Source organism: Oryza glaberrima, chromosome 9, assembly GCF_000147395.1.
Source record: "Oryza glaberrima chromosome 9, OglaRS2, whole genome shotgun sequence".
NCBI lineage: Eukaryota > Viridiplantae > Streptophyta > Magnoliopsida > Poales > Poaceae > Oryza > Oryza glaberrima.
Window position 1 is genome coordinate 16499674 of NC_068334.1, and position 14763 is coordinate 16514436.

General features: G+C 42.1%; 2 protein-coding genes across 2 annotated transcripts; both read left to right on the forward strand.

The window, feature by feature from the left end:
• Window positions 1–6372: 6372 nt before the first annotated feature.
• LOC127784216 (protein MIZU-KUSSEI 1-like) lies at window positions 6373–11879 on the forward strand. Its single transcript, XM_052311403.1, has 2 exons — window positions 6373–7331; window positions 11431–11879. The coding sequence occupies exon 1, from the start codon at window positions 6590–6592 to the stop codon at window positions 7322–7324; it is 735 nt and encodes a 244-aa protein (XP_052167363.1). The 5' UTR covers window positions 6373–6589; the 3' UTR covers window positions 7325–7331; window positions 11431–11879.
• A 365-nt stretch (window positions 11880–12244) lies between these two features.
• LOC127783878 (uncharacterized) lies at window positions 12245–13903 on the forward strand. Its single transcript, XM_052311023.1, has 2 exons — window positions 12245–13499; window positions 13583–13903. The coding sequence occupies exon 1, from the start codon at window positions 12347–12349 to the stop codon at window positions 13475–13477; it is 1131 nt and encodes a 376-aa protein (XP_052166983.1). The 5' UTR covers window positions 12245–12346; the 3' UTR covers window positions 13478–13499; window positions 13583–13903.
• Window positions 13904–14763: the final 860 nt, after the last annotated feature.

The following is a 14763-nucleotide window of genomic DNA, read 5'->3' on the forward strand; positions in this document are numbered from 1 at the left end:
CGCGGCCAAGTGTCCGGTCGCCCAACGAAATCACAGGCGTGCCGCGACCGCAAGCGCGCCCTCGCCGTCGCCGGCCGGCCGGGCATGTCTCCGGCATGGGGCGTTAGAGCAAGTTTAATAGTAGAGCCCACTACTAATTTTAAATCATCTATAGCCGATGTAATAGCCAATTCATACAATAGTTGCTTAGTATATTATTAATACCTGGTCTCACCTATCATACGTATATTACGTCTTGAAGTCCGTGCTACAGCTAGCTACAGATCTGTAGCCCGCTGCTCTTTTTTTTTCCTTTATCTTTTTAAAATATATTTATAGCTGGCTTATAGCCTGTTATATTTATAGCTGGCTTAGGGCACCCGCAATGGTTATCTATAGGCTCTCTATAAGAGATCCATGTCAACATATTATCCTACTTGGAAGAGATTAAATGAAGAGAGAGAACAAAGCTATCTACTAACCTAGAGATAGTCTATAGAGAAAAAGAGGCAATGGATTAGAGAGCTATAGATACACATGTAGACATACTATTGAGGTAGTTTACTACTAATCTAGTCTATTGCTGAGAGCATCTTACTTTACCATTGCGGGTGCTCTTATAGCCTACTATTTATAGCTGACTTAAAATATATTTATAGACGGCTTAAACGAGACCGGAAAGCATGCGTGGGGCAGCGTGCTAGGAGCGAGCCAGCGAGGCAGGCATATGCACAGCACAGGGCCGTACGTCCTTCGAGGAAGGGGCAAGCTTGGTACAGCGTCACATGCGTGCTTTGGCGTCGGACCAGCGTCTCCTAAATGCTGGTTAGTTCGATCCTGTTTTTGTGCATGATTAGATCGACCCTATGATGCTTGGAGTAGTTTCCTACTAGCTTTTTCTCTTCACCGAACATGCTAACTAGACCATTCGTTTTCACTCCTTCCTGATTTCCTAGACCAAGAGATGTGGATGCACGATGAAATCGTTCTATATATAACTGGGTCCGAAATGACACATCGATCATCCGATAGACTCTCTTATCGCAAATATTTAATGTTCGATCCGAAATGGCATTAGATTTTCTGGTGACTATTCTGTTATATTCATCACACAAATAAACAGGGTCGTGGAAATAACTTGAGGCTCACGAGCACTTTGATCTCGGCCCGATCTCCAAATGAGCCGAAATGGAGCCTAACCAAAGCTTGTGAGTTCTGTTGAGCCGAGCACGAGCCGAGCACGAGCAAACAAACCCGACTATATAATTTTTATTGTTTATTTAATAAATTAGTATATCAAATATACACATCCACACGATAAAATAGCATTGGCTTGGCGTCACACATTTATCTTAGTAAATTTTCTCATCTTTTACTAATGTAATCAACTAATTATTTTTTTTACAAAAAATCTACGGAACGGGGTACCGTAGGGACGGGATTGCGTCGAGGGAGGATGGGGAGCAAAGTCGTCATCTTGAAACCTCGAGATCCCCTTCCACCTTATTTGGCATCACCTGAGCTTTTCATCGTTGTCTCCTGGTGGAAAGCGTCGATAACTATTTCTATCCCTTCTTCTCTCTTCTTGTTAGCTCAAATCTGATACCCGATGGTAGCGGCCTAGTATGGAGAGGTATCGGCTGGTACCGACTAGGAATCAATTGGTACCTGCGATGGGTATTGGACGATGCCCATGTCGCACATAGGTATTAGAAATATGATAACAATAGATATCAAATTCGGAAATCTGAAAGGTATCATCCTATCTGGATGGAATCTCGTAGTGTAGTAGCCCTCTTATTTTTGTTAAGGATTATCCTTAAAATATAAGTTATGTTGCTCACGAGCCAAGCGAGTCAAGCCTATTTGAAAGTTCAAAGGTTACACATGCTCGTCTCGAGCTCAACTCATTGACAACCCTACTCATAAACAATTAGCGTCCTTAGTCCATTGCCAACTCCGTATACATACCTATGTATATCGAAACCATTGTCCTATTCGTGTCATTATCGTTGCTACCTATCACTATTTCTACTTGTACTTTTAAGATACAATGGCAAACACATTGTTTATTTTTATGACCCCGGACAACGATGGCAACACATGTTGTAGGATTTTAATGTTATTACATAAATTGAACAAAATTTTCGTTGCAAATACTCAATGTAGCTATATTTTCCCGGGCTTTGAATGTTTTGGCTCTGCTACCGTTTAAATATAGAGAAATTTTACAATCCTTGTAAGGTATTGAGAGGTACTAAAATTTTTATACAATTTAATATCTCTTAGTATCGAAGGTATCAAATTTTACACTATAAAATATGATGCCTAAAACTTCTAAAGAATTGTAAAATCGCTTCAAGATGTATGCCACCATAGAAGAAGCAAGCCGGCCAACCGATGGTGAACAACAAAACCGTACTAAATGAAGCACGTTAAACAATGGTTTTTTAAACAAATTCAGGCGATCAATACTAGCAAAACTGATGCATTGAAGGGCACGTGCCAATGTACATGCCACGTGGTCAAAACCTGCTTAATAGTCGCATTATTGATTACTACTGACTAACAGCCTAAAACATGATTGGTCGAGATCTGTCAAATGAAGAGAAAGACTGTGCTTTTTGTAAGGTGCTGGTCGATCGGCTTATTGATATTGAACTAGATACTGATCATGGTCCCTATTGATGTCTGCCACACACACAGGCTTAAAATGAATTAGAACCTACCTTAACTAAATAAGGAAAAATTACAAAAATCACCCATAAATCACTTTAAGTTTGAGATTCTACCCCATAAATCATTTTATTACAAATGCTCACCCCCACTCCAATTTTATTGCAAAAATCATCCCAGTGTTCACGTGCTTAACCGAATCAACATGTGTGTTTATAAATTACGAGCCGACAATATGGTATTTATCAAAATAAATACTTCTAAGAGTATAGTCTTGACATGCTTTGAAGATTTCGCAAATAGAATTGTTGATGATAGCTTAAATGTTATCGCACCGAGTTTCGCTATATGCATAATAAAATTCAATGGAACATCAAGAATAAGATTAATATAAGCACTTGGACAATATTGACTTGACTAACTTAGTCTATAGTTGCTCTACATCAGCGATAACATGCTGATTCGGTTAAGCACGTGTATATTAGGATGGTTTTTACAATAAAACTTAGTAGGGGTGGGTATTTGCTATAAAATAACTTATGAAGTGGAATCTGAAACTTCAAATTACTTATAGGGTGATCTTTAAAATTTTCCCTAGTAACAGCCGGAAACAACGTGCCTATGCATGCATCAGTATCGATTCATCAAAACACACCATGTGCATGGACATCCACAAGCTAGCATGCATGCGTGGGCTCCCAATAATTCGATTGCTTCATTGCATGGACAAGATCACAAGACTGATCCCGCGGCTTGGATAGGGAAAGCGATCGATAAATCCTCAGCTGATAAATCACCACGCAATGAAGTGCCTCGGGAACAAAGAAACAAGAGAAATTATTTTGCCTTCAGGCCGGGTACATACGCAGGTACAGGAATAGGGATTATACACTGCTGAAGCACCTGAATTCCTGAAAAATAAAAAGAATAGGAAGCGTGAAATACTAAAAATAAATAATGAAACATTTTTTGGTGCCTCAAAATACTTTGCCGTGTCATCTCCTTATCCACTCCTGCACCCCCGAAGTTGTGCCTTTTGAATACCTGATTAACCCTGTAACCCAAGCTAGTCTAGTACAAATGTAATGGGCTAACTTTTTAACTTATAAAATTTTAATGGCTGAGTTTAAAATAGGATGAGTTTATTTTTTTATCTAAAAATATACGAGGACTAGGTGTAGTTACTGGTGATGTAATTAGCTACTAGTACGTAATTTTCAATTAAGGATCAATGCAATAAATTTGAAACAAACAAATATCCATCAAGAAGGATCAATGCGAAAATTTTGAAACAAAATAAAGTAGGAAGAATTAATGGAAGGTAGCTTGTGACTACTGGAGAACTGATCTCTGCTCGGATAGCAAAAATCACATTTGTCCTTGTTTGAATAGGATCCGGGACTAAAGCATATCTTTTAGCTCCAGTTCAAAAGCCTAACGTCACTTTATGAACTTGAGTGATCATTTTTAGCCACGGTTCAATAGCTGTCAGGCCGTGTTAGGCCCCCAACGATCCTTAGTTCCGATTGATGTTCATCACTTTAGTCCCGGTTGGTATTACCAACCCGGACTAAAGATAGAGAATCTTAGTCCCGGTTGATATTACCAATTCGAATTAAAAACTAATATTTACTTTCGGTTGGTAACACCAACCCGAATAAAAGATATTTTTAGTCCAGGTTGGTGTTACCAACTCGGACTAAAAATGCCTCCAGGGTTAGTTTAAAAAGAAAGCATCTCTATCTAAATCAGATGTGTGTAGTAGGTGGGATGCATGGTAATGCGCGTGAGGGCTAAGATCTTGAGTTTGAATCCCACATACCACACATTTTTTTTAACTTGGTATGCATCTTTAGTCTCGATTATTTCAACCGGAGATAAAGATGGTCCCGGATTAGATGTCCCAGTTGCTCAACCGGGACTATAATGGGTCACCAACCGGAAGTAAAGCTCTCTTCCTACATAGGCAACCTAAGTGCTGTTTGATATGGAGATCAACAAAAGAGAGAGCTACAGAACCCATGAGGCCATGACAGTACTATCATATTGACAGGAACCTTCAGGTTAACAGATGGAGTGATAGAGAGACACATGCCGAACGAAAAAGCAGCATTGCTTCCATCCTGCACCGCCCCAAGTGGTCCGTCTTACGTCGATCAACGATCATATCTCTATCGTTCCCATCGAGCGTCCATGGTCCAAAAGATGCGCTTGATGATCACAAACTCCCTTTTGTTTGAGCGGAAGATTACAAACCTCAATAGAAATGGACTACTTTATGTCAAAATATTATGTCAAAAACATGGAGTACTAATCTAGTATAGGTACAAATTCCCTTATAACAACAAAATACTATCCCTAAGGTGGTGTTTGAGAATTAAGGAGCTCTCACAAAAGCATAAGTTCCTCTGGAGGACTAAAGTTTAGTCCCTCCTTCCCAAACACCACCTAAAAGTATAAATATGCAAGCAAGCAAAACTAACTATATTCTTATAAAGGTATATATGATGAGATAAAAATGCTTTTGTGTCCTCAATATTGTCACCTATTCCTTTTTTGCACCCTCCTAAAGTTCTTTTAAAAATCCTTTAATATTGAACTAACCTAACAGTCTAACACATGGAGTTCACATGATTGTGGCCTTGTGGGGGTCCATTATGGTTCTCAATGGTACGTAGTCCATTTAGCCTCGTCAGTCATCACCAATTAACTTAGCTACTTTATCAGTTCTGCTACATATTTGTATGGTATGAATTTCCAATACAAGCTCATTACACAAGGAAATTCAAGTTCATACCATGTGTGCTCAATAGCAGATCCAAAAAGAAACAGTAGTATAGTATGAACAAATTATAACAAAGCTACAGTCCCCTCTCCTATCTACGTATGATATTGTGGGGGCTTCATGGTTTACACACCAATAGTGGAGGCTCGAGCCCCCATATTGTATCTGCCCCTGTGCTTGTTGAATATCTCAAGAAAAATCTTCTTCCAAACAAAGTCCTAGTCTCAATCTACATAAAGGGTTGATTCCATCCACGTAATCGTCATCCTTTTGTAACAATTGATCCAGTGCAAGATGAAAACTAATCTAACTGATGATCTGATATAACTACTCCCTCCACTCTAAAATATTAGCATTTCTATGATTTAAATTTTGTACCATAATTAAATATTTTTGGGGACACTGATTTCGATGCACGAAATCCATGCATTTTCGGCCAATCATAAGTTTGGAAGTGTAGTTTAAGCAATTTAAAACTCAAAATTTGATCACTGAGATGATCGAAAGAGAATCTTTTTAAAACTGCTTTGTCTGATTTAAAATATAAGTATACCTAGATTTCAAATTTGTATGAATATATAAGCAATTCTGAGGGCATTGATTTTAATGCACGATAATCCATACATTTTCAGCCAAGCAGATGCTTGAGAGGAGAATTCAAGCAATTCAAAACTCAAAATTTGATCACTCATATAACTGAAAAAGAACCTTTTTTCTTTTCTTAACCTTAATATTTACTAAGTAAACTAAAAATATTTATATTTTAAAACGGAGAGAATATATATCATTCAGACAGATGTACGATCAACCCACGGATCTCCTACTATGTCAGAGTCGATGCTCCACAGTCATGGTCACACTCAGACTCAGACAATCCAACTGACGATCGAAATCGACCCAAACAGGCAAACGATGGGCATGTACGAGAGTTACGACGATGAAGCTACACTGCTACACACAAAACGCAATACACCACCACCACAACAACGGCCACCCAACTTCTCATTTTCCAGCTCGATCACTCGCTAGCTCCCGTCGTGTATGGATAGATGGCTGACTATATATCCACGCGAGAGGCAGGCAACCCGCTTTGCGTAGGAGAAAAGAATCACTACTTCACTAGCCAGCTAGCTGCACCTACTCCGTCCAATGCCGTCCTTCGTCGACGGCCCCACTCTCCGGTCGCTGCTCCGGCCGTCCACCAATGGCCGCCGGACGAAGGCCTCGGACGGCGGAGGAGGTGGTGGTGGTGGAGGGATCTTTAAGATGTTCAAGCTCATGCCCATGCTGACGTCCGGGTGCAAGATGGTGGCGCTGCTCGGCCGGCACAACAGGGCGCTCCTGGCCGACCACGCGACGACAGTGACGCTGTTCGGGCACCGGCGCGGCCGCGTGAGCCTCGCCATCCACGAGGACACGCGCGCGCCGCCGGTGTTCCTCATCGAGCTCCCCATGCTGACCAGCGCGCTGCACAAGGAGATCTCCTCCGGGGTGGTGAAGCTGGCGCTGGAGAGCGACACCCGCAGCGCGCGCCGCCGGCTCGTGGAGGAGTACGTCTGGGCCGTCTACTGCAACGGCCGCAAGGCCGGCTACTCCATCCGCCGGAAGGAGGCCTCCGACGACGAGCGCCACGTGCTGCGCCTCCTGCGCGGCGTCTCCATGGGCGCCGGCGTGCTGCCGGCCGCGCCCGAGAAGGAGGGCGGCGTCCCCGCGGGCCCCGACGGCGAGCTCACCTACGTCCGCGCCCGCGTCGAGCGCGTCGTCGGGTCCAAGGACTCCGAGGCGTTCTACATGATCAACCCCAACGAGGGCGGCGTCGGCGGCGACAGCCCCGGCGACGGCAGCGCGCCGGAGCTGAGCATTTTCCTAGTGAGGATGAAATGATATCGAAGTTAGTATATATACTTCACCTAAATCGAAATACATATATACTACTTTGCCTTTCTCTTGTGAATACACTCTTGTGTGTGTGCAGACAGGTTCAACGTAATGGTGGAAATAGAAAGTATGCATAATTCAGTTAATTAATCTGTATTATCTTTTCAGTTAGACAGTTAATTTTGTATATGCCTGGTGGTCGAATTGGTAGTATGCAGGTTATTGCACTAGAGTAATTAACTTTCTTAATTTTCATATACCCAAAAAATGTCTTCCCTTTTCAAAATTATACTTTAACATGATGAGTTTTAGTTCTTTCATGTGTTATGGCTGTAATCGGTATTTTCTTACAAAGGTGGGAAATAATAGTGTTATAAGATGCGGATTGGGATATGGGCATGCACCGTACCATAATAGTTGCTCTTTAAGTGATGCATGTGCAAGCTGGTAGGTACAGTGTTCATAATCTTCAAACAGTACGTCCCATCTCCACATTGACTGTTCGATATAATTCGGACTATAGGGAATTCCATAGGAGAGGAAAACATCACATGTAGTTGTGTATAATACTAATATCTTTTATGTTTTTAATAGATGACACTGGTAACTTTTAAACACATATTCGATCATTCGTTTTATTTAAAAAATTATGTAAATGTATAAGATATAAATTATGCTTACAATACTTTTAGTGCTAAAATAACTCACAACAAAATAAATAATAATTAAATTATTTTTTAATAAGACGAATGATTAAATATGTGTCTAACAGTTAACGACGTCATCTATTATAAGGGTAGTACTAATTTAACATAGTAACCAAATGCTATGACTCCATGACAAAGTTGGTTAAATTGCAGAGATTTGAGTTAGGTAATTTAGTACCATCCAAGAAGCACAAATTGAAAGACATCATCGTCCTCGTCAATATTGTATAAATTGGACGGCACCTTCCACTGCATGTTTTTCTTAAAAAAAAATTAAAGAGGTAAGAATTTTGTCTGTCGTATTGACAGAACGGAGAATCTTGAAACTTATTATTTATGAGATGTTTTAGGATGCCATTTAAAAAGGGTAAAATTCTAAATATCAATAATGAAAAATACCATGTAAAAGATATTTAAATATTTTTTAAGACACAATATAAACACGGGTATTCATAACACACACTCACCCGTATGAACGCACATACACATATCCTATTTCTATGAGCACATTCGGAAAAAGGATCAGCATATTTTGAGATAGATGAAGTCACCACGGTCGTCTCGTTATTGATGGATACATCGCCAACCACTAAGTGTCAAGCCTAAGACTTAGAATCTAGATAGACTGGTTCCATCGCAAGAAATCTAACCAACTGAGATATGCTCACCTCGTAAGGTATTTAAGTATTGATATAAGTATTTAGGTAGGAAGGATAAAAAGATAATTTTGGTATGAGATAAAAAGTGGCATAATGTAGTTTTGTAATTACAATTCGACAATTAAAAAAAGTTGGATATCAAAGGAGGGGCTTTGGTATCAATGGAATTAAGAGAGGAAGATATGTGTCGACTCTAGGTGGAGTCGAACGCGGGGGGGCGTGCACACATGACCGCGCTCTGGCCATCTGCGCATTAGCACAGTTCCCAATCTGATAATCTTATCTAGCATTCTAAACAATGCATTCTAAAATGAGCTGCTCATATCGCTGGTGATATCTCAATCCCGTTGTAGGTAGGATTAAACGAACAAGTTCTTAGGGAGAGTTAGTTCAACTAGGTACACCACTCCCGCTATGTTTTGTGCTTTGCGCCTCTTTTTTTTTTGTCGTTACTGAGCTTGAAAGGGTTCTTTGCTATGTTACTGAAGATTTTTGCCTCTCACAACATAGTTCCCATGCAACTAAAATAAGAAAGCATGTTCAGGGGTTTCTTTGGCACCCCCGGTGTTGAAGATGGCATCCACCACCGTTCACGCATTGCAGCCTATTCGGTGTATTTTGCTAGTCTATTTGCATCTATTGAGCCGCCATTTGCCAATTTCACCGTGAAAATTGTCATGTTGGAGTTTAATCTACATATTTCTTTAAGTCTTAGCCTAAACATGACCACCTTCTGCTTATGCGGAAAATAAATTGATCTACTGACTTAAGGATAAAGCCATTAAAGCCACTTATTGATTTCGTTTTCTTGCTTTGATTTTCTCCTCTGTTTCCTCTTTCCGATTCTATTCGTTCTCTGTTCTGGTCGACGGCTTTCACCTGCACAACCTCAAGACTTCCTCATTAAACCCTTCCGGTGCACACTCGATCGGGTGATTAGGTTTAGGGTTTGTGTAGAGAAAATTAGCGTGTATCAAGCTCAGGGGTTATCTCTAATTAGGATTTGAATCCATTTTTTTACCAATCACGCAAAAGCAGATTTATCTCTTTATTGGTTTCTTGTTAGGAAAGGATAAAAATCCTTTTCCTAATCTTATTAATCATTAGTCGATAAAATCAACCAACACGTCGCATCCCCAATAGGTGAATCCAAGATTTCGATTCTTTTCTACAAAGCGGGCAGAGCTACTGATCTGGCCATCCTCGTGCTTGGTGTCAATCGATGAGCTTGTGATGATGATATTAAACAGTCAACGGCGGGTGTAGTAAAATTGGCTCGGATACACAGTTATTCTCACTTCATATACAAATTAAAATCAGTCTCTCATCCACTATACCAACATCATTGTAAGTCCAATATAGGATATTACACTGTATTTCGTTGATAATAGAAACGGGAGTAGGCCTGACCTCTCTTTCTCCAAAAACAAAGTATTACAAAATATTTGATGGAAACTATATAATTAATTTCAAGCTGATTTTGACACTTCAGGGACAGTTATGACAGAATCGTCACTATACTTCTCGAAAATCTCTCACACTCAATAAGCGCAACCAAACAATAGTTCACGAATTGATCGCCCCACTGTTGTTTTTTGGGCTGTCTTAAGGCTACTTTTGTCGGTAGTGGATAAAGATAAAAAGTTTCTTGTTTTCTATGCGCATACTTTCTTAAATGATACATCTTTTTTAAAAAGCTTTTAAAGAAAGTTACTTAAAAATCATATTAATATATTTCTCATATTAATACATTTTTCAAGTTTTAAATAATTAATACTTAATTAATCAGATGCTAATGGTTCATCTCTTTTACGTAACTTCTCAATCTTCTTTTTTTCTCTTCTCTCAAACACATCCTTAGAAGATCCAGTAGGGAAAAAAGGATACTTTTGCTGAAGAACAATTTACTCTGTGCATAAAGTAGCTAGTGCCTAATAGTAGTCGTATGAGAAGTGCTGGAAGAGTTAGCTATCAATAATCTGCAGCACCAGATCATCTCCGGCAACTGTAGCATGAATTGCTGATCCATGCATCTCTCTTGAACAGCGTTTGGTCCTGCAATAAGTTGTTCAGTACATCTTTCTTAGATCGGTGACCAGACCTACAGGGTAGTGCAGTCCATGTTGGACCACCTGTATGATCTGGGTTCATCAGGTTGTTCCAGCAGGTGAACTCTTTTAGATGTTGCGAGTAAGACATGCAACACTTGGTCGTGTAGATCCGGTTTAAACGTAGAGGATAGATTTCAATCCTATTTTCTATATATAAAAAAAAGAGATGCAGCAATTTTCTAGATGTTGCAAGTAAGAGATGTCAAAACTTTTAGGTCCCAATCGTTTAGCTTATTTCCTAATAAGCCAAAACGGCTTATTAGGAAATAAAAATGAATTCTGTAGGTGAAACTTTTATAAATGTGTTCTTGGTGACTTAAAAGCCAATATTGAAAAAGAAACTACGTTGAAAATATCTCAAAATCAATCTCAAAATTAAGCTTGAAAATTCAAAATTTGGTTTTTTTTTTGGCTGATTAGGCCATCTGATGGGAGCACTAGTTGTATAGGTCAATAGTTAGTTCAATAAAAACTTAAGCTGATGAGAAAAGTTGGATAATCCACTTATATACCTAAAAACAAAAACACCTTCCATACATTAAAAAAAATGATGTAAAAGCTTACAAGATCTGAACTTGTTTGCCAGTGCCAGCAACATGTTTCTGATGCTTCGCTGTACTGTTGTTTGGATGCAGACATATGCAGCACAATTGTTCCAGCTTGCTATCGTACCCTCTAGTCCTTGCTGGTTGTCAATTTACCTCATGGCTCTGGATGACTACTCGTCTTCACTTGCCTGGTTACGAATTGAGCTTCCTCCCTATCTGCTTTTTTTTTAAAGCGGATTTACTGATTTAGCTTTCTCTGATAATGAGTTGAATCCTGTACATGATGAACATTTGGCCCATGGCAAGACCAGACTGTACCAGCATATTTGGGCTAAATTTGGGCCATGTATACGACACATGGATAGATGAGGCCCAAGTGACCTCCCAATACGTACTCGTTAGGACAGGCCGAAATCCCGGGCTGTTCAGGTGTGTCAGTATATGGGCCAAAATCCCGGCCCATACACGTTGGAGTAAGTCCACTTGTCATCCCTCATGTTTACGTCAAGTTTAATTAACATCCCTTAAACCGTAATATCAAGAATCTTAACAAAACCGTCCAAACCAGGTCCCATAGCAGTATTATGGATGGCTGTTTTAGCTAACATGATATTCTAGTCAGGAAAGAATATTTAAAACATGTGAAACGCACATGTAAGTTACCACCTCTCCTTCTTCATCTACTTTTTAAAACAAGAGGCATCACGCCCCGCTTTTACTTGAAAACATAAAAGTTGTACAGAAGTCATAAGAAAACAAAAGAAAACTTCTTTCCTCCACTTTCCCTCTCCTCTTTATAGGCTAGGATTGAGGCCCATACAAACAAGGCCTAATTGGCCCACACGGGTCAAAGCCCAAATACCACGCGTTTGGGGGGAACACCGCTTATTCGCTATACGCACCCCAAGCTGCGGCACACCAAATCCATCCCCCGAATCCCCCAAGTCCACATCCACACTCGCCAGTCGTCACCTCCTCCTCCTCCCCCCTCCGCTCGCCGCCGATGGATCCGGCCGCCGCCGCGCGGGGGCAGGCGGAGCAGTGGATGCGGGTGGCGGAGAAGCTCCTGGTGGCGCGCGACCTGGAGGGATGCAAGGAGTTCGTCTCCCAGGCGCTCGGCACCGACCCCCACGTCCCGGGCGCCAACGACCTCCTCGCCGCCGCCGACGTCCTCCTCGCCGCGCAGCGCTGCCGCATCCCCAACGGTCATCCAGATCCCTACGCCGTCCTCGGCCTCGATCCCTCCACCCCGGCCTCCCGCCGCCCCGACGCCATCCACGCGCAGTACCGTCGCCTCTCCTTCCTCCTCAATCGCTCCCACCCCGACCGCCCCTGCTCGCTCTCCTTCGCCGAGGCCGCCCGCCTCGTGGCCGATTCATGGGCCTTCCTCTCCGATCCGATACTTAAATCCGCCCTGGATGCTGAACTCGACGCCGCCGCCGCCGCAGCCGCGGCGGCGGCGGCGGCGGCGGCAGCTCGCGCGTACCATCCTCCAGCTCCGATGCAACAGCCGCCGCCGCAGCCTCCGCCACAGCCAACTCCACCGAGGGCGGCTCCCCTGCCAACTCCACCAAGGGCGCCTCCCCAATCAACTCCACCGAGAGCAGCGGCCCAGTCAACTCCACCGCAGCGGGTGGCTCCACAGCCACCCGCCGCTGCAGCGGCGCCGCCGATTGAGCCTGTCGCGCCGCCTTCGCCCACGTTCTGGACAGTGTGCATGTCCTGCTGCCACATTCACCAGTACGACCGCCTCTATGAGGCGCGGAAGGTGTTGTGCCCTAGCTGCCGCCAGCCATTTGTAGCCGAGGAAATGGCGGAGCCACCACCCATTGTGCCGGGTACTGACATGTACTACTGCACCTGGGGGTTCTTCCCTGTTGGTTTTCCTGGCTGTCCTGGCTTCGAGAAACTGATCAGTTCGCAGCAGCATGGAACAGATCAGCCGAATACACCTTGGCTTGGAACCACTGGTGGTGCGGAAGCTGATGGTGTGGCTGGTGCTGAGAATGGGGCGCCGGTTAGTGCTGCCGTGGAGGTGCAATCTGCGCCGAAACCAGCGAAACCCGTGAGAGTGAAGGTGGGAGCGAAGAAGCGAGGCCGTCCCAAAGGCAGCAAGAACAAGAAGAATTTGTGAGTGATACCAATGAAGGTGATTGGTATGATCATAGATCAGATGGGTTTGTTGGGTTATTCGTTTGATCCTGCTATCATTGTCATCGACTGAAACGTTTATCTGTAGGTTGAATGCTAATTCGTGGTTGACAGGATCCTACATTGAGAAGCACTGCAATGGTGATAGAAACTTAGTTTTTCAGGCAGTCTTGCTCAGTTGCTGGGTTGTACTACCTTGCTGCTCTCATGCTTTAGATGCAGTTAGCTGCTGTATGTTGTCTAATTTCATTGACTTCAGTTGAGCTAGCTGTTCTGATCTAAGATTATTAGGAGATAGCGATTTTAGTACCGTGCATTGTAAATTTTGAAATTTGATGCTACTATAAGCTCTTCTCTGCATAGGATTGCAGACTTGCAGCAATGAATGAGAGTTTTATTTTCCCAGTCATTTATGCTCAGGCTAATTTTCAAGCGCCACAACATTTCTCTTTGATATCCTTATTATTTGATCATGCAATGAATACTTTTATTATTGTTTTCTTTGAATCTGGGCACTTTATCCGTACTTTTCTCATAGTTGCGATGATTACTGCTGTTTGGGTGAACCCAAACACCTTTTTCCTTTGAACCAAGGCATTTCATCCCTGTTGTTCTAATTTTGGGCTGAATTTCTGCTGTTTATTTAGTTGACTTGCCATGTGGTCACTGTTAGCAAATCTGGTGAATGTGAATATATGATAGAGGGCAACAAGCATGTTGATGATTCATCAGTTTATCCTTGTATGTTTGTGCTGCCTGTGTCCATCCATGCCTCCATGGTAAATCCTTCTATTAAGCATCATTGCAATGTTTGTGCTGCCTGTGTACTCCGTTGGGCTGATTACTCGCATGGTCTAAGGTAGGTCTCATAAATCTGATGTAGTGTTGGAAGTCTACCTGAGCATCCAGATCTTAACTGAGCAGAGTCTGCAAGATCGAGAACATGTTGAAGTTTCCCTGGTAGCTTAATCCCCCCGTTTTAGGCCTCATTTTGATTGAAGGATTGTTTTTAGGAAAAACATACGATTTCACATCTAAAATGCCATTGCCCACTCCTTTCGATCAAAGGAATTGGTATAGGAAAAACAAAGGATTGATTTCTCTTCGCTATCAATTCCATAGGAATTTAAACATCGATCGAGGGCTCTTTTTTCAATCCTTTGATAAGTCCATGACAAAGCAAGCTACATAGCTAAGTGATCATGAATTAAACACATTCGGAACAATGACACCATTGGGTACACTTCAGTCCTTTGAGTACTACACTTT